The sequence below is a fragment of the Orcinus orca genome, chromosome 15 (genome assembly GCF_937001465.1).
Source record: "Orcinus orca chromosome 15, mOrcOrc1.1, whole genome shotgun sequence".
Lineage (NCBI taxonomy): Eukaryota > Metazoa > Chordata > Mammalia > Artiodactyla > Delphinidae > Orcinus > Orcinus orca.
The window spans coordinates 16,161,095-16,180,496 of record NC_064573.1 but is presented as its reverse complement, the minus strand read 5'-3'; the positions used below and the strand labels follow the sequence as shown (position 1 = coordinate 16,180,496).

General features: G+C 45.4%; 1 protein-coding gene across 15 annotated transcripts in view; it reads left to right on the top strand.

Annotated features, from left to right (window-relative positions):
- The window catches only part of NEDD4L (NEDD4 like E3 ubiquitin protein ligase), a 344,838-nt gene that overhangs the window by 247,407 nt on the left and 78,029 nt on the right, over nucleotides 1-19,402 (top strand). For 14 of the 15 annotated variants that reach the window (XM_033424917.2, XM_033424919.2, XM_033424926.2 and 11 more), the window contains 3 exons: nucleotides 10,171-10,221; nucleotides 18,314-18,375; nucleotides 18,547-18,649. In XM_033424917.2, the coding sequence (XP_033280808.1) occupies nucleotides 10,171-10,221; nucleotides 18,314-18,375; nucleotides 18,547-18,649 (216 nt within the window). Of the gene's footprint in view, nucleotides 1-4,928; nucleotides 5,071-10,170; nucleotides 10,222-18,313; nucleotides 18,376-18,546; nucleotides 18,650-19,402 lie in introns of those variants that run through there. The other variant, XM_049697716.1, reaches the window with a different exon arrangement.

Here is a 19,402-nt window from a genome sequence, read left to right as displayed (position 1 = left end):
AAAGTATTATCTAGCCCCAAATGCCAGCGGTGCTGAGGGTAAAAAGCCCTGGGTTAGGAATTATGCTTATTGAATCCAATTGTCCCATTTAATACCCAGTGACTGTGCAAAATAAAGTTGTTTCTATCCCCGTTTTACAGATGAGATGATCAGCCTTTGGTGGTGATTAAGAAACTTGCCTCTAGCTATTCAGCTGTTTCTAGATAGACATGGGACTTTTAAACTAGGCGTATATGCATCCAAAGCCTATATATCTTTTCTCCCGACCCAGTAGGTAGTGAGCTCCCCATCACTGATGGTGCTTAAAACTAGGTGGGGTGAGCACCCACTTGAAGGATGGACAGAGAGAGGAGTCTCAGATATTTTGCACTGAATGACTTTTGAGGTCCCTCCTAAAGACCACATTCTCTGATTCTATTTTGAAATGGGATTTGTCTTTTTAGCCCTGGTATTAGAATGGCAAGCAGATAGCCCTTGGCCATGACCAGTGAAATCTCTGTGCTTTGTCTGTGCACCTGTGAGTCTCATTCCTATTAATATCTCAGCCCTATCAGGCCAGAGGGCTAGGGTTCCAAACAGGGGTGGCCAGAAATCGTCCCCCTCCCCCATCTCATCCACATTCCGGGCCCGGGCAGTTATTTTTACCAACACGTGTAAATGGGTGCAGCTAGTTCTCCTCTGGGAGGACAGTAGAGGCACAAAGGAGGGGAGCTCTGGGGTTGGGACGCAGGGAACACGAACTCTCTTATACCTTTAGAGGCTGCGATTTAATATTAGTTTGCTAATCAGTATAATTCTACCAGTTTAACAGGTAGTCACAGTTGCTCTTTCGTGAAGAAGGAAAACCGAGAGGTTTACTCACTGGTTGTCAACCCGGGCCTCAGATAAGCATGAGCTGGAGAGCTTCTAAAACACACCTGGGTCTGGGCCCCTCTACCAGAAATTTAATTGTCTCAGGTGAGGCCTGGGTATAGCAGCGCTTTGAGAGCTTCCCAGGAGATCGTAATGTCCAGCCAGGCCAGGGGCCCCTGGTTACCTCCACACTTGAGTCCTGGTGCTTCTGTTCAGAAGAACTGCACTCAGGTACCCGTGGATGTTAATCTGTCCTAAAGAGCCCAGAAGGAGGAGGTGTTGGGCCATTGTTTCCCAGGGTGTCCTTTGTAGGTGCCGGAGTGGAAGAGGACCCATACTCTGCTGCTCTTAAATGTGCACCTGCTAGAATCTGAAACTGACATTCCTCTTCGTCCTTCAAATTCCTTATTTTAAATGGTGTAATCTGAAGGTGCATGGAATCATTTGCTTAATTTTTCACAAAGCTTTGAAGGTTTCCTCTCCAGGCTGTTTTTCTCACCAGCGTAGTATATGGAAAGGAGAAGCCTTTCCTTTTCATGGCTGCAGCCCTGTCCCCTGGAGGAGGAAGCTTTAAATACTTAATGAGTTTTGAGGGAAACTTTTTAATAACAACCCAGTTAATGACCTGACTTGATGATCGATTGTGTGCTTTAAACTCTGGTCTCCAAACGTCTCTGCTCAATAAACCTTAGAAAGAATTTTGAAGAACTGTTTCTCACACGTTTTTTTAAGATGACATCATAATTTATCAGTAACTTGATACGTTATTAGTCCACTAGTTGCAAAAGATGTAATTTTTAATGTATTGAGTATTTTGTGTGTGCTTTAAATATATTTCATAACATATCCAGTATTTTGGTTCTTTTTTATCTTGTGATCGCAGATACAGCCCATTTTATGGAAAATACCTGCCATGAAATTGAATTAAACCAAATCAGTCCTTATTGCTAAAAACACGTCAGCCATATCAGGCTATTTCCTGTCATTTAAAAATCTGACTTCGGGCTTCCCTGGTGGCGCAGTGATTGAGAGTCCGCCTGTCGATGCAGGGGATACGGGTTCGTGCCCCGGTCCGGGAAGATCCCACATGCCGCTGAGCGGCTGGGCCCGTGAGCCGTGGCCGCTGAGCCGTGGCCGCTGAGCCGTGGCCGCTGAGCCTGCGCGTCCGGAGCCCGTGCTCCGCAAGGGGAGAGGCCACAACAGTGAGAGGCCCGTGTACTGCAAAAAAAAAAAAAAAAAAAAAAAATCTGACTTCGTTTTTTAAATCAAATAAACAACAAACTTAGTTGGATGGATGGTAAATATGCAAGACATTGTCATTCCGTGAGCCTAGTCGTCCAGGGGAAGTAAGTCTGTCTCATGTCCCCTCAGCTCGGGAGCTGTGCCTTTTCAAACTGTACCCAGAAAACCGCACGGTGGTGAGATTAGGAAGGGTGAGAAGTACGCCTTTCTCTGGAAAGTGGGAGAAGGGGGTTGTGATTTAGGAAAGGCGAGGGAGCAGAAGACAGACTGTGTTCTCAGGCACATCGAGTTTAGGGAAGAGGACCTATGGAGGGGTCTAGAAACTGATTTCTTTAAAACGTCGCATGCCCAAGTTCCCTGGAAAGTCTTTGTTTATCCTCCGAGGTCTGCCTGCTGCAGTTTGAAGAGCTCAGCTTTAAAAGATGTTGGGGCAGGGGGAGGGGATTAATCAAAGAATAGGAAGTCTTTAGCTCCATTTCATTTCTCTTTCAAACGTATACTTCACTCGTTTCATTTTTGTATTAATATACAGGTAAGGAAAGAAGGACACATGTAAGAATAGGCACAGGACAGACAGTGCTGAGATTATGTTCCATGGGAGTTGACAGATTGCAAGAACTGTATCTGGCAAGTGTCACCTGAGGGGATGTGGAGTTGGGGGCAGCAGCACATCAGACTAGAGTCTTCTGGGGGTAGGGGGAGCCTGTTAATGTTCGCTTTTAAGTCCGTGGAGTGTGACGTCACTCTGTGGTGGTGACGGCATGGACCCTGGAGCCGGCCTGCCTGCGTTCACATTCTGGCGGCCGTTTACTAACTCGGTGACCCTGGGCAAGTCTCTTAACCTGCTAATAACAGGTTTCTGAGACGCGATTGGTGAGCTGCTCGTAAGCTTATTATTCTTTGCGGTCTTGAGGTTCTTACCAGGGTATGGCCGGATGGAGCTCTCCCCGCAGCAGACTTTGATAGAGGCCACTGGCCAGAGATGTGGTTTCAGCCAGAACACAGCCATTGCAGAAAAAGCCTTATCAGGACCTACCTGGGATGCCAGAGCTCCTCTGAAAAGCCAGTCAGCGTCCTCCTGTAGCTCCAGTACCTCCAGTACCTCTTGTAGCTCGGAGTCGTCACTCGTTAAAATTCCAAGAATGATACCATACTGCATTTATGTTACATGTGACCTGTTTTTGCTTGAGGACGATATTCCGCACACCCAAACTACTGTCCAGCGAGACAAGGAGATGGGCTGCTAGTCTCAAATGCCTTGAAGTGTGAGGAAGAGCTTTTAGCAGTAAACCTGTTAATGAAATCAAACTATAAGAATGACTTTGAACCCATGGTGTCCCTAGGTGCCCTTTTCCCCATCCTGCGATCCTTCTTTTACCCGCTTTGGTTACTAAACGTGTCTGGCGTGGATCATTTCATTCAGATTATTAAAGTCTATTTATTGGTAGCTGAGTTCACAGATAAACAACAGAATCTAGAGGTATCTTTACTTTCTTTTGTTCTTTATACATTTAATCTATCATTAAAATTGCTTGCAGAAAAATTGATCGTAAAACTTCTCCAGAGAAGAAATGACCCTGCATGAAGACTTCATCCTTCGTAAAGTCATGCCTGCCCTTGACCCTGGACAGAATTAGTCACTTCCCCCGCTGTATCCCTGCAGCGTTCTATTCATGCCTCTGAGATGCGGCAGTCATGGTCAGTGTCTGTACAGAGATACCCACCACCTGTGGCTATCGAGCACTTGAAATGCAGGTGGTCCAAAGCGAGGTGTGCTGTAGGCGAGAAGCACACACCAGATTTCAAAGACTTAGCACAAAAATAAGAATGTAAGACACTTTTAGTAATAATCTGCATATTGATTACATGTTGAAATGAATATTTTGGATATATTGGGTCAACTAAAATATATTATTAGAATTAATTTCGCCTGTTTATTTTTTTTATGGGACTTAGAAATTTTCAAGTTCTAGATGTGGCTCATGTTACTTTTATCTGTCTAGTACAGGGCCAGTTAGCTTCTGCCCCTAGGAGGTGAGGGCACCTAGTCTCTGTGCCTTTCAGGCCGGGCACAGTGTAGCATCGTCTGCCTATGGGTGACCCCCTGCCTGAAGGAGCCAGTGACCTCAGCAGTGCGGCTCCCATTTTGTGCGTCTGGTTCCCAAATCTCTTTCCCAGTGTTTGCATTCCCGGAGTTTATTGGATCTTAAGTTCAGAGTATCAAGCTTGGCAGAAGCCTGTAATTCCTGTGGCCCTCAGTTGACCCCTGGCCTGGAAGATGCTTACATTTGGAGGGGGGAGAGGACTGGACTGTGCCCAGGAGCTTCCTCCACCCACTTGGAGGGAGGAGGGGGCGTCAAGCGCACCTCATCCCTGATGTGGTAGCAGGACACCTGGAGCAGTGGGGACTCCCCTGGAACCTGAAAGTCCAGTTTGAACCGGTCTTGTTATGCTCCTGGTTAAAGCCTGGCGGCTACTGCCGAGCTACCGTAGCCTTTGCCAGCAGGACGGTTCTCTGCTCTGTCTGCCCCTTCTGTTTTGTCTTCTGTATTTCAAGCAAAGTGTCCCTTAAAATAGAGGCCTTCATGATCACACATCCAGCCAGCATGGTTTCATTCCGCCCGCCTACCCAGCGTGATTTACAGAGCCTGTAACAGTCCTTTGAGTTTGCTCTGACATCTTGTTGACAGGGAGGTCTTATTTGTTGTTAGAAATAACAGCCGGTGTCTCCAGGACACACCTTATTCCGTTTTAGTGAATGGGAGGTTTCAGCCCTAAGCTCTAAACGAAATGGCAGAGAGGCTGGCGGAGTGCAAGCTCTTTGTGTTTTGCAAAAAAAGTATCTGAATTTCGTTTGGGTTTTGTGTTCTGGCGCTTACCAAGTGGATTTTGGTAAGAGCGTGTGCGTTCAGAGGATGTCATCACTGGACCTTTTTCTTTATTTTTAGTGGAATTCCACTTGGCTGTTTCATTAAGGTAACTTTGACATTGCGTTTTGAAACAACTCACCTTGAAAAGCCAGAGGCACCAGGTGGTAAGACGTTAGATTATGCGATGGGTGGTGTGGGTGGAGGCCAAACTCATGCTCTCCTCCTGAACCGCAGCAGCTCCGCTGTCGGAGGACAGGCTGGAGTGTATGGACGGAGAAAAAAGAATATTCCTCCGTCCTTTCGTGTGTGGTGGTAAAGCTGCCTTCGTGCTCTCTTGAGGAATGAGACAGCACCTAAAACCAAGTGCATCTCGACACCCAGGTGACTCTCCAGACAGTAGACTGTTGAAGAGTCACTATGTTTATAACATTTTGTCTAAAAGCTTTTGCAAAAGTTTCTCAAGCCATTCATTATTTAGATAATTCAGAGTGCATGCTTCCAAAGTCACTCTAAAAATAGAACCCGTTTCCCCTGTCTGGTCGGTGCTGGTGCCCGAGTGTGGGCTGCGTGCCTCGCAAGGAAGAAGCATTTACTGGTTTAGCAGCAAAACAAAGGTTATTCTTCTGTCTCTCTGTTTAGAGTTGGGAGATTAACCTTGATCTGTAATACATGAAGATGTAATCATTCCATGTCTTTACTCTTAAATTCTTTTTCTGTGGCTTACGTTCTAATGCCTCTGGTACTTCTCTTCCATTTGTCTTGAGAAATTCTCAATATAATTTTCTTGCAAGTTGCTCCTTGATGCTTTCTAGGACATGGGTAGCACTGGATGGCTATCATTTGCTGGAGTTAAGTGGCTTTTAAACTCATGATGGTGACACGCAAAGAGAAATTAATTTGACATCACAACTTAGTACACGCACTCACCTGTGTATGTAATTGAAAGAAATTCCTCGAAACAGTACTTACTTACATTTCATGTGAGGCTCTAATGTTTTTTATTCCATTATATCTAGTTTGTTTTAATGCTTCTTGTGAACTACTAGTGGGATTGCAACTCACGGTTTAAAAAGCGCTGCTTTAATGTATAGCTTCTATATTACACACGGGTCATTTTACCTTCCAAGAATCGCCCGTCCTTTCTGATATACCTTTCCTAAAGAGCCTTCACGACCCCAGCTTTACGTGCCAGCACCCGTTACTTCTGGTGATGTCCTCCCCACATAGTCCCCCTCCTCCCCTGCAGCTTCGATGTGAAATGCACAGAGTCCTAGCCTAGCTCTTGCACAGTGACCTCTGTGGTCATCAGTACGTAGTAAGATTCAGATCATATCCTTCGAGTGCAATTCTAACCTAAAGATCAAAAGTCTGTGGTGTTTCTTGAATGGATGTGTTCTTTGAGAAATTGCCTCTCGTTTATTTTGTGAGGACTAGCTAAGCCTGGTGTCCACTTCAGTGCTGGCATCTCTGGCCCGGTGCACACAATGAGAAATGCCCGAGGGCTGTGTTAGGGTTTCACTGGAGCTATTGTGATCGTCCCCAGGCTTTGGGGTCCAGTGATATTCACACATACCTCTCACATACCTCTCCATGGCCTCTCAAGGGCACACACTTGTCCCTTTCCTTTGGAGGAATGGTCTTGAATGTAGTTAATCGTCATTTGGAACACAAACTCTAAGAGAGAGACTGTTTGGTATATTTATTTCACTTTTCCAGTAATGGAATATAGATTTTTGTTTCACCTTATGTGACACATTTCAAGGGCTCCATTTTGCATTGTCATTATGTTGGGAAAATATTTGATGGCTTGTCAGAAGGGAACATTTATAATTGTGTTACTAACCTGCACATTTTCAGCCTCTAGGATAATGTGACAGGTAATTGAGGTTGAAATTGACAACAGTTACCACTTAAAAATAAGCACAAGAAATGCCGGTATGTACTGTGTGAGTTGAAACTAATTTGGTGTTTTGTAAGCTCTTAGGGTTAACATGATGCCTGATGGAAATAATTTTGTAATGGAAATTATTTAAGTGACTTGATTAATGTATTTTTATAAAATTGGTGCAAGGTGTCATCCTGTGGCAGTGATAACCTAACGGTGCTCTGAGGGCCTCAAACCTTGGCTCTCCAGGGCCCGCAGGTAGGGATCCTGCCATATCAGCACAGCCAGGTGGCCTTGATATACTCCAGCTTCTCATTTTGGTGCAAAGGCCACTAGTAGGCCCTCTGGTCCCTCCTAGATGTCCTCTGTGGTATTGAAGACACATTTAATGTTGGTGTAGTGTCACTAACCTAAATATTTTACATCGCCTGAAATGTCTGTACTTTTGGCAACAGTGGGATGTTTTGAAACCTAGATCTCACCAGCATGTTCCACTGACTGGTGAATCACTTCTTTAAGCCAATACCTCTTGACCATGTGCTGCTCTATACACTTGATCCCTATTTTATTTTTAAAATGATTTTATTACAGTCGCCCTTGATGTAAACCAGAAAATAAGAGCCTTCTGTTTACTTTAAGGGTGAGGTTGCTCTGTCTTCGTCTGTTTTAGGAATTGTTTTTTCAGTGTAATGAGAAAACTTGTTAAGGTACAAGTGAAGCCGCCTAGCTTTGCAGTGAGTACCACTGGGATCCCATAAACTTCGGAACAGGAGGTTGCGTTAAGGATAACAACCCAGATGAGCGTTTCTGCAGAACCCCCTTCCCCGAAGTCTCATAAACTGTGCTGTCATCAGAGTCCCTTCTCATCCACACTGTTGAGAGCCAGCATCCCGATGAGAAGCCCAAAGCTGGTACACAGCCACGCTTTCCTGCCCATTAGTGAGATGGGGGACAGTGTATTAGTTAAGAGCCCAGACTCTGGAACCAGTCTACCCAGCTAGGAACCTCTCTGGTCTCTAGGCTCCCCCTCTGTAAAATGGGTATAATAATGGTGCCCACCTACTACAGCTGCCGTGAGGATGAGATGAGGCCTTGCCACAGCACTGGCTTTGCTACTGTAGCCCTGAGCGGCAGGTGCCTGTCTCTTCTTGGTTCAGATGGTGAACTCATCTGATGGGTTTAGAACTCTAACATCTCCCAAGCAAAACAACACGGGCACGTGGATGTTTTATGAATTTTTGTTAAAATGCACTTAGGTTAACCATCGATAGATAGCTATTCAAAGAGAGCAGATTATGAAACGGAGCTTCAGGTAAGACTGTCTTCTTCTGATGGTTGCATCCCCGTGTCCTGTTCCTTCACAGCATCAGTACCAGTAGCAGGAGGGGAGAGGGGACAAGTGGTAGGACCTCACTACTCTCATTAGGTAGACACACAATTTATGGTCAGGAATCAGACATTTCTGTGTGTGTGGGGGTTTTTTTTTTTTTTTTGGCTGTGTTGAGTCTTCGTTGCTGCACGCGGGCTTTCTCTAGCTGTGGTGAGCGGGGGCTACTCTTCGTTGTGGTGCGCGGGCTTCTCATTGCGGTGGCTTCTCTCGTTGTGGAGCACAGCCTCTAGGCACACGGGCTTCAGTAGTTGCAGCATGTGAGCTCTAGAGCTCAGGCTCAGGAGTTGTGGTGCACGGGCTCTAGAGTGCAGGCTTCAGGAGTTGTGGCGCACGGGCTTAGTTGCTCCGCGGCATGTGGGATCTTCCTGGACCAGGGCTCGAGCCTGTGTCCCCTGCATTGGGAGGCGGATTCCTAACCACTGCGCTACCAGGGAAGTCCCCATTTCTGTGTTTTTGATCGTGGAATTAACTGACATTTACATTGGCTTTACAGTTAAATCAGACAAATTCAGAATGGGACTGCTCCCTAATTCTTTGGACAGTGAAGAGGTCCACTTTCTGGGCCTTGTGCTGACCACTGCTTGTTAAGATATACAGCATCGGCACCTGACGGCCATATGCTCGGTGAGGTATCCATGGTGGGCTGAGGCAGACGTAGCTGAGAAAATACAAGAAAGCGGAGTCTTGTCGGAAGGATGGGGGCTCTCCTGCCTTGTGCACGCTCAGCCAGTAGTAACTGATTTTTCATTATCCTTCATGTATTGTTTAGAGGACACAGATCGTTTTCTAGTTAATCACATAAAAGGAAATTCTAAGCGTGGAGCAAATCATTTCAGTAAATCTTGTTCACATTTATCTGCTGCTGCTTTTCAAATGCAAGAAGAGAATGTTTTCAAGTGTGCTTCAAAAGCGTGTTTTATAAATTAGAAAATTTCATAGGAAACCAGTAAGGAGTGAAAACAAGAGCCCAGGATCCGGAGTGAGGAGGTCAGGATTGTCTCTTGGGCTTTTCCCCAGGCTAGCAGTAGGACAAGTCTGATATGTCTGAAGAACTTTCCAGCTATAATAGGCATTTGGAATGTGGTAGAAGCAACTGCATGTTTTTACGGGTAACAGAAGTCGTCGTGTTCCTTCTGGTTCACATCGCAGGTCATCTAAGCATCAGAGGCTCTGACACAAGCCCTCCTACAGCAGGACATTGTGTCAGCGTGACCCACTGGACACCCCGTGGTCCAGACCAGGGACCCCTGACCCTGAGTTATGACTTCTGGTGCTTCCCAGAGTCTGAAAGGGCACCTGTGAGCTTCTCCACGTGCATTTCATCGAGGTCTGTGTGGGAGATGGAGAGGGGAAGAAGCACAGTGTGTCCAAAAATGTAACCAGTAGCTCATGCGTGATCTTGGATTCTGAAGCAGTGTACTTACTAGACTGAAAGTTCAGTGCCATTTTTTAATAAGTAATGTATAAGATATATTAATAACTGGACTCTTTCCCAAGACTCTCAGCTCTCAAGGAGCTCTTTTGTTTATAGCACTTAACAAATATTCGTGAAAATGGTCCCAACATTTCTTTACCATCTTCTCTTTAAACTGGGCCAGCTGTGCCCCCAAACCTTCTGGGGTCCCAGGTGTCCCTTCCCTGACTGATCGCATGCTCTCCAGGTCCGAGAGAGGATTTGTCTCCAGTGGGTTGGGTGGTAGATGCCCTGCAGAGTCTCAGGCAGCTCAAGGTCAGGTGTGTGAGGCCTTGGGCTCACTGGTCTCCGAGGCGACGGCTGTCTGTGCCTCACCTGGGTCTCTGCCTTCAACCCATCCCCCCTGCTCTCCCATGTCAGGCCCTGGACCTTTCTCTATTTGTAAAGAAACACTTCTAAGAATGCTGACACTCAGCAAATAGACGGAAACATTAATTCTTTTCTCTCTTCTCAACAGACACGAGACGACTTCCTGGGACAGGTGGACATACCCCTTAGTCATCTCCCGGTAAGAACGGTCACCTGCTTTACGGCGCGTGCTCTGAGCAGCAGTTTCTAACCGTCTGCAGTTTGGGTGTATTTTCAGGGCAGCATTTCCTCAACACAGTGGAGAAGCGTGTGTACCCTGGCCCTGGCCCTTTCTAGAAGGTGGTCCTTTCAAGGGGATAGGAGATAGCTTAACTGTAAAAATCAAGTGCATCTGAGCCATCCACGGATGCCTGGCAGCGTCACTGGCTGCTTTCTCGTCTGCTCCTTAGTTTGTCTTCGTCAGCTACCTGCTTCTGTCAGACCCCTCCTCCTTGTCACTGGAATGTCCCTGCTTTCAAGTTCACCTCTTGGGTCTAATCAAACGTCTGTTCCCTTTGTCTGGAATGGTACCTGCTGTTTCTCTTGGGCTACATCTATACAAGCTAGTGTTTCCATGGCCTTTCTCAGTTGGCACAGAGACAAAAGAAAAGATGCTATTGGTACTGAGTGAACTTGTCAGCCGGAAACGCCCACTCTGGCTTCAGAAGTTGTACTGGATTAGCATGTGTGGCGTTGCTACTATTCCTCTCCACTCAGACGAGCAGCAGAACAGTTGGGGCTGTTGACATTAACTGAGCGTAAAGGTGACTCTCGCACGTTCCAGTATCGATAGGATGGGGGTCCAAGACCTCCTTGGTGAGAGGTAGATGGTCTCGTGTTCCACCTCCCGGCCCTCCTTCCCCGGGGCAGCACAAAGTGCCTAAAGTGGCACCTGAGAGAGGATAAGTCAAACATTTCTGCCTTCCAAGGGCATTTTATTATCTTTTTAAACGCATCATGTGAGCAAATAGTATAAGTGGTCTATACACTAAAAGGACTCAAACCACCTAGTGTGAGCCTCCTGCTGTGTTGAAGCTCTAGCTATGGCTGTTAAAGACCAAGAAAGACTGCGTCTCACCCAGGAAGCTGTGAAGCTCTGTTGGGAAGAAACATGATGGCAAGCACTGTGTTCTTGCTTACTCAGGGGAGCTGTTAAGGAAGAAAGGTTTCAAGCGCCTTCCCTTCCAAAAGATCAGAAGCAAAAGTAATATCATTAGAATATTTTTGCTTGTTTCTATATGAAAACCTGAAGCTCCAAGGTGCTTGTGGAAGGTGGGCTTATGCTTGATGGCATAAGCCATCAGAGCCCTGACTGTTCTTTTATTTTAAGTCACATTGATAGCGTATGATGTCTCAGCCTTTGTGCAGGAAGACTGTTCACGTATTTCTCCATCAGTGGGTCTTCTCTTCATGCTGTTCGGGTTGAAGCTGTAACCGCCTCACATTTTTCAGCAGTGTTGGCTGGTTGGCCAGTTCTTTCATGGGTGTCCCCAACCTCCCTTTTCCCCAACATGAAAACCACATCACAGTCAAGGCAAATTATGTATTAACTCTAAGAGGTATAGGTGAAATTTTTAAACAACTTGCTCCAACAATCCCTTGAGTGATTGAGTGCAGATTGGTTTTGAAAGGTTGAGTGGAACTCCCAGAGAATAGAAGAGTGTTCCTCTTCAGAGACCACATCAGTAGAGGGAACATTTTACCTTTGGATTTCGGTGGAGGCAAGAGGGAGCTTTCAAAGAAGGAAGCGGTGCCAAGGCTCCAGGCTGGAATAGAAGCCAGCCGGTTAAAGAGTGGAAGAGGGAGGGCTTCCCTGGTGGCGCAGTGGTTGAGAGTCCGCCTGCTGATGCAGGGGACGCGGGTTCGTGCCCGGGTCCGGGAAGATCCCACATGCTGCGGAGCGGCTGGGCCCGTGAGCCATGGCTGCTGAACCTGCACATCCGGAGCCTGTGCTCCGCAACGGGAGAGGCCGCAACAGTGAGAGGCCCGCGTACCACACAAAAAAAAAAAGAGTGGAAGAGGGAGAGACCAGAGAGGACTGAGGACTTTCACAGGAGCTGAGCCGGTTGAGAAGTGGAGCCTCCCAGTTTTCAGTCTGTCCCCAGATGAGCTTACACTGGAGTGCTATATCTCCTCCTTAAAACTGACTGGCTTTGTGGAGCCCACTGCAGTCTCCAAGATGGACCACAGAGGGAGCAGAAGGAGAGGTGAAGGTGCATTCTTTATCCTCTTAGTGGTAGGAGAACCCAACCGGCATATTCTGAGTGGATATATGGCTTTGGTCCCAAGATCTGAGGTGCTCTCATATGTGTATTTGATCATATGTGTAGGACACTCATGGGAAGATAGCACAGTTAATTTTGTATGATAACACAGGTGTGGGCATGTAAAATGGATGTTAGCATTTGAATATATTTTGTGGATAAATCATGGTTGCTCTTTTCTTGATAGCCATATGACCACTGTCAAGGCAGTTTATATATACATGGCTGTGTGGCCTGTGGATTCAGTATTGTTTGATGTCATCGAATTTTAGATCAAAGAACTTAGGTCTTACTAATAATGAGGGAAGGTAGTGGAGAGCAGTCATGTGGTGGTGAAGTTGCCGTTGCCCACCCTTCCAAGCCTTCTCAAGGTTTAACAAATCGGACTGGGTATTTGGTTATTAATTAATTCTTTACAGCCCCATTTGCTGATAGAGAATTTATTCCTTTAACAGATGTTTACTGATAGGCATAATTCTACTCTCTGATGAGGAATCGGTGAAGCAGGTTCCTCACTCATGTGGCTTAGCAGGGCCACCATCACGGTAGCCACATGTGGTAGTCGAGCATTTGAAATGTAGCTAATGTGACTGAAGAACGGAATTTATCTATTTTATTTCATTCTAATTAATTAAAATTTATATTTAAAAAGCCACACGTGGCAAATGGCACCCTATTAGATGGCTCAGGTGAGATGAGACCGGAGTTCTCTGGCTTAGGTGAAAAATACATGATTCTGGAGGCCCTTTTCCTAAGATAATAATTCTGGCTGTTGGAGGGAACTGGGGGTGGAGGGATTCCCACACCAAGTTTTACGTGGTGATTTTTCATTCAGCTTTTTTCCCCTACCTGAGGCTGTTTCTCTGTAGTTCTACCTATTTAATATGCCAAGAATATTTAATTTAGGTAGAGAAAAGGCCCAGAGATTTGGAATCATAGAAATTAAGATAAAGAAGAGAAGTAATCTTTTGTTACTATCTTTAAAATCTATATTAGCAAAATACCTAATTGCATACACTTCCATCTTGACATATATACACACTTATTTACTACAAGGCGTTTTAAGCTTTATCTTGTTGCCCCAAGATAGCGTGAACCTTTCTTCCTTTAGAAAAGAGTCATCTCTGCCTTGATTCTGGTCTAAGAAGTTGCAGCCTTTGAATGAAGCTCTTTTCTAAATCAGGAACTTGATGGAGAAGATTCAAGACCACAAAACTGAAGTTAATGTAACCTCTCACGATTGTTAGGAAGTTATCTTTAATCATTTAAATGCCCTACTTTGTGGGTTTTGGGTGTGCTTTTTGAAAAACATAGTTTAGACCTAGTAACTGATGTTCGCTAAAGAACCTTCTTCCCTTGCTGCAGTCCTAGAGGCCTGTGGGTGCAGCTGCTGGTGGAAAGTGGCATTTGCAGGATCAAACCATGCTCTTAAAATCTTAGGAATGGCTCTCCTAAGCTGTCCTTCCTTGCAGCTATAAAGTCCCTGATCCCGAGAAGCCTACCAGGAAGAGCCAGAGGGTCAGGGCACTTGAACACCTCAGACTGGGGCACCACGGGTCCTTCTCGGCCCACTGCCCACTGTTGGGTCTCTGGACAATTGTGTGCCCTTGTGAGCATTGGGACCGTCCGGGTTGGAGTTCTGCCAGGCAGACGAGTGAAGGAGGCCACTTGGCACAGAGGGACGGGGCCGGGAGGGTTGTGTGAAGCTGGGGTGTGCTCTGCGTGTTGGAGCCTCACCACCTCGATTACCGAGGAGGCCAGTGTTGGCTAGGTTTTTGCCCCTTAAACAGGAAAGAGTAAAGAGTGATAATGGAAAGAAAAGAAACTTCTTTTTCCCCCTTCGATCATGGATTCCTCGCTGCTTTATCTGATGCTTCCAGATGAAAGAAAATAATTTTGACTTGTCATTCACTTTCATTCTTGGCTCTCAGACCAGTTTTCCCAGTTTTATTTGTGGAAGAAAAAGGATAGGAAATTAGACCCAAGGCATTTAGAATGGTAGGGATCTATTTCCTTTGCTTCTATTCCAGATATGCCACCCGTCTTTAATATTTTTTTCCATTTTATTTATTATTGAGTGTGGATGGGAGTGAGTAAAAGACGAGGAGGGAAGAGGGAGAGTAAATAAGGTTAGTCATCTGACCTTTTATGCAGATCTGAGAATTAAGAAAACATAGATTCATATTCACGGAAGTCTCCAAATGTCAAGCTTTAAAAGATCTCTCAGGAATAGTTGACTCCGAGCTTGGAGATGGGCAGGTTGCCTTGGTAACCTTAATAAGTTAGCAATCCTTTTTGGGCCTCTGTTTTTCTCACCTATAAAATGAGGGCATACACATAGATGATACCAAGTTTCCATCCAGCTCTGTGAAACAGCACCTTGGCTGTAAGCAGAGGCACGGCGACTGTGATGACGTACGTTGTTACCTGGGAGACTTGGGCAGTGTGACGAGCTGGAGGCACGTGGAGGAGAGAGGAGGCGGGGACTGTATTTTAAGCAAGGTAGTCCCACCAGCCTGACGTCTGTAGTGCAGCTCAAACTGAGCTCCTCTATTTTATTCTTTCACAGTGTGGCACCAGAAGTGAACTTAGCTGTAACTGTCCTGTTCTTGTAGCATTTTCTTTTCCTATTTCAGGATCTACTCTGTTTTTGGCCGTGCCGCGCGGCACGCGGGATCTTAGTTCCCCGACCAGGGATCAGACCTGTGCCCCTGCAGTGGAAGCGTGGAGTCCTAACCACTGGACCACCAGGGAAGTCCCTGTAACTGTCCTATTCTTACTGATTTTTTTTTTAAAGAACACTATCATTTTTACATCTGTCTGTTAAATCCTGTGTCATTGCCCAGAAGTTCATACAGGATTTTATGACTTGTCTTTAATAATTACTTAGAGACAAAAATAACTCCAAGACTTGTATTAACAACAGAATGACATTTCTGGTGGGTGTTTGCCTTTTATGCCTCGGAAACTTTCCTTGCCTCGTCCGTCAGTTGCGTCTCCCCTGCCCTTTGAGTCCCAGCGCATTACCCCTACCAGATGCAAAATCTCTGTATCTATGGGAAACACGCTGGGGTTGAGAGAGCTATTTTAAAAACATTAATTTCTCCTATTTTAGTCAAGTGCCACTCAAGGCAACTGAAAAAATTTCAGTTTTCCTACAGTGAGACATTTTTGGGGTGGTGGTGATATTATTTGGCACCTTAATTGTGCTTGAAGGTAACTCAGATGATGAACACCCCTTTTATAATTCCAGCTGGTACCAGGGCAATGGTTCCCTCTCACGTGTACAGAATTCAGTAGCACAGACCTTAGAGGGACTTTAAAGACCATTTATCCACTCCCTGTATTCTACAGGTGAGGACACCTGGGCCCAGAGAGGGAGTTGACTTGCCCAGTGATCAGAAGACCGACCAGACCTTGGGTCTTCAGCCTTGATCTGTGGTACAGTCAAGGGCCGAGGAGGCAGGGGGGCTCCGTCTAAGGCCTGGGTGCTTTTAGCTGTTGCATCCCTGTTTTGAGTCTAAGGTCCTGATAAGGCCATTCCCTTCCACTTGCCCACAGAGTTATTTACCTCATTACATATATGTCAAAGTAACTGCAGTTCTGTTGAAAGCAACAGATCTTTTTAAGATGAAATTGCTGTGTAACCAGAAGATTTTCTTTTGAATGCCCACAGGACATTCAAAAGGGTCAGGGGGTTGCAGCATCTGTTTTGGCCGATAATACTGTTAGCATCAACCTGTTTGAGATGGCTTTCTACCACCTCAGTGCTGTCCTGGGAGTCTCCCCTGGGCTTTTCTCCAGGGAATAGGATCCAGCAGGAGCCTGAGTAGTGCCAGGAAGAATCCCGTTGTTATCTGCAAGGTAACAGTCTTGTTCACACTGGAGAATGTCCATGGAGGTGAATTTTCATTTTTTAACGCCCTGCCTTTTTGCAGTGTTGAGTTGGCAGTGCTCACAAGTGACATGAAAATGTAGAATTGGCTGATGATGACAATGGCCAACATTTGTTAAGTTGCCAGGAACCCTTGTGAGAACTTGCTGCGTATTGATACCAGCTCAGATGATTGGTTTAATCGTCACAACTCTGTAAGATCCTGTTACTGCCCCGCTCTGTAGATGAGGGCACTGAGGCACAGAGAGCTAAGGAATTTGTCCTTGGCCACATGGCTCTTAGGTAACAAAGCCAAGACACAGACCCAGGACGTCTGCCTCCTGATGTGTGTGGTGTCTGTCATTTAAACTACATAGTGTATGGACAGTTCCATTTTTAGAGTCCCGGTAAGTTCTCTGATTTTTTTTTTTTGTCTGAATTTAGAAAAAAGTCTAGAGAATATAACTGACTTTCTTGAGTGATGGTGAATTTCTGTGGCCTCGGTACTTTACTGTAGATCAGGTGGGTTAATCAGCTACTTGTACAGGTACTTTGTGTCAGGCAGTGCTCTTGGCACTAAGAATACAGTGGCAAGCAAATCCAAGTCTCTGAGCTCATGAGGTTATATTCTACAGGTGATGGATGTTAATAAACTAGTTAATAAATAAATGAGCAAGATAAATTCAGATGGTGAAGAGGGGGTGTAAATCAGGATGTTGTGACAGAGGATAATAAAGGGAGGCTATGGTGGCGATTTAGGATGTGGTGTCTGAAGATGTGACTTGGGATCCCAGACCTGGATGACAAAGTGGAGACCGCTGTGGCCATCTGGAGCCAGAGCTGTTCAGTTGAAGGACCTGCTAGAGCAGGATTAGATGTGATGTGCACGTGGGACAGAGGAGGTCAGGACGGGTGGAGTATGGGGTCAGTGGAGAGACTGGTTCACAGTGAGGTTATAGGTAATTAAGAACCACATCAGGGCTTCCGGGGTGGCGCAGTGGTTGAGAGTCCGCCTGCCGATGCAGGGGACACGGGTTCGTGCCCCGGTCCGGGAAGATCCCACATGCCGCGGAGCGGCTGGGCCCGTGAGCCGTGGCCGCTGAGCCTGCGCGTCCGGAGCCTGTGCTCCGCAACGGGAGAGGCCACAGCAGTGAGAGGCCCGCGTACCGCAAAAAGAAAAAAAGAACCACATCATGTTTAACCTTATAGGTCCATAGGAAAGAATTTTCAGCATATTATATAAGCAGAGTAGGAAGCCATCGCGAGTTTAAAGCAGAGAGTGACATAAACAGATAATGTTACAAATATAAACGCATATATATACACACATACCCTTCTGATACATAATAAATCGTTTTGTGGTTTGTCTCTCTTGCTACAGAAGTAAATGTTTTTAATTGTGTTTAATTAAAGAGTCTAGGTATTTGAAGTTTTACTGCACATAGTATTTTTAAATTAATGAAATAGTAACATTTATTTTTCCAGTTGCCTGCTTGCTTTGACCATCTGATTTTGCACAATAAAACACTGATTTCTTTCAAAAATGAATAAATACCACCACTACATTCATAGCTTCTTGAAATAAGCACCAGCAAAAGGCTGATGGATGACGCCACCTAGGACAGTCTCTGTGGAGGAAACCGTCTTTCAGATGACATGATATTTTAATGTTAAAAGTAAAGTAAAATTGCATTCACAGATTGATCTCGCATGTTTTCCTATTAACTGCATTTTTAGGTTTCTTGAATCTCAGGGACAAGCAGGCAGGCACCAGTGACCCCTGGTTCTCCAGAGTTAATCAGCAGCGTGAGATTGAGCCCTGCACCCAGCAGCTAGAAATTACACTTGGCAATGACGACTACAGTTCTGTAATTTGTCTCAGGCTGAGGTTGGCTCCTAAAAATGGGTGTTGATAGTGACATCTAGTGGATCTTGAGTAAAGCTTTGTAACCTATGAAATGTGTAATTAATTGTCAAGTACTGGGTGAGGAACCAACTCTGTTTTCGCCAGGCTCACGTTCTAAAACCTGCAAATGTATTCTCTGTAATCCACTTGGGTGTATCTGAAATACGACACTATCAGGAGTATTGACACTTACTTTTTCTTCCTTTAGACAGAAGATCCAACGATGGAGCGACCCTACACATTTAAGGATTTTCTCCTCCGACCAAGAAGGTGAGGCTTCGGGCCGCTGCCGTTTCTTATGCTTTGGCTCTTGGTTTTCTCTGAGGAGAATTCCAACTTCTTTTCCTATTGCATTTTTTTTTTAAAGCATCATAAATATGAGCCATCATAAAGATGTAACCAAGTCACATCCTTTATAACCGATTTTCTTCCATCGTGCAGTCATAAATCTCGAGTTAAGGGATTTTTGCGATTGAAAATGGCCTATATGCCCAAAAACGGAGGTCAAGATGAAGAAAACAGCGAGCAGAGGGATGAGATGGAGGTAAGCTACAGGGCTGCGGGCCTTGGTCTGTTTTCCTTGCCTAAGAGCATATTGATGTTTCACTTTAAGACTTTATAATTTAAGGAAATAAAAGTTTATCAAGCTTAAATGTGAAGAAACTTCAATGTGTCCATGAATCTACGTCTTTGACAGATCTACCGATGTGTTTGGTTTTTAGCAAAAAGGATAAACTTTTCATTTCATGTTATAACACTAATAATTGAAGAGGGGTCTCTTTCTAAACTGCGATACCCCTGTTTTATTAACAGCCCACCGCCATGTGAAATTCTCCCCACATATTTAATTCTCTTACTTCTTTGGACTTGCAGCTCTTTGTAAATTCCTTTTAGCACTTGGAATTGCTTCAAGTGGCGAAAATAATTTAGGGACTCATGCAGGTTTCTTACTCATCTGGCCCACAGGTGAGAGCGTGCACGAGGTAGAAATGCCGTTTTGGAATTAGCTGTCCAGAGGAATTTTCTTTTGTTCCCTCCTGGCAAGGCCACCTTTAACTCTCCAGTCACGTACCTCTACCATGGGTACCTTCTCAGCTCAGGCTTCAGATGGTGCTGTTTTGTTAGACAGATTCTCGTATTGTTCAGAAAATGTTCGTTTACAAGACCTCTCTGTGGCTTATTTGCACATCTGTTTGCAGCTGTTGCATATACATGATGTGTGAATAATGCATTATGGGCAAGTTAACGGAACCTCCCTCAGACCCAGAGGTCATATTACCAGGCAGTGTTTCATGTG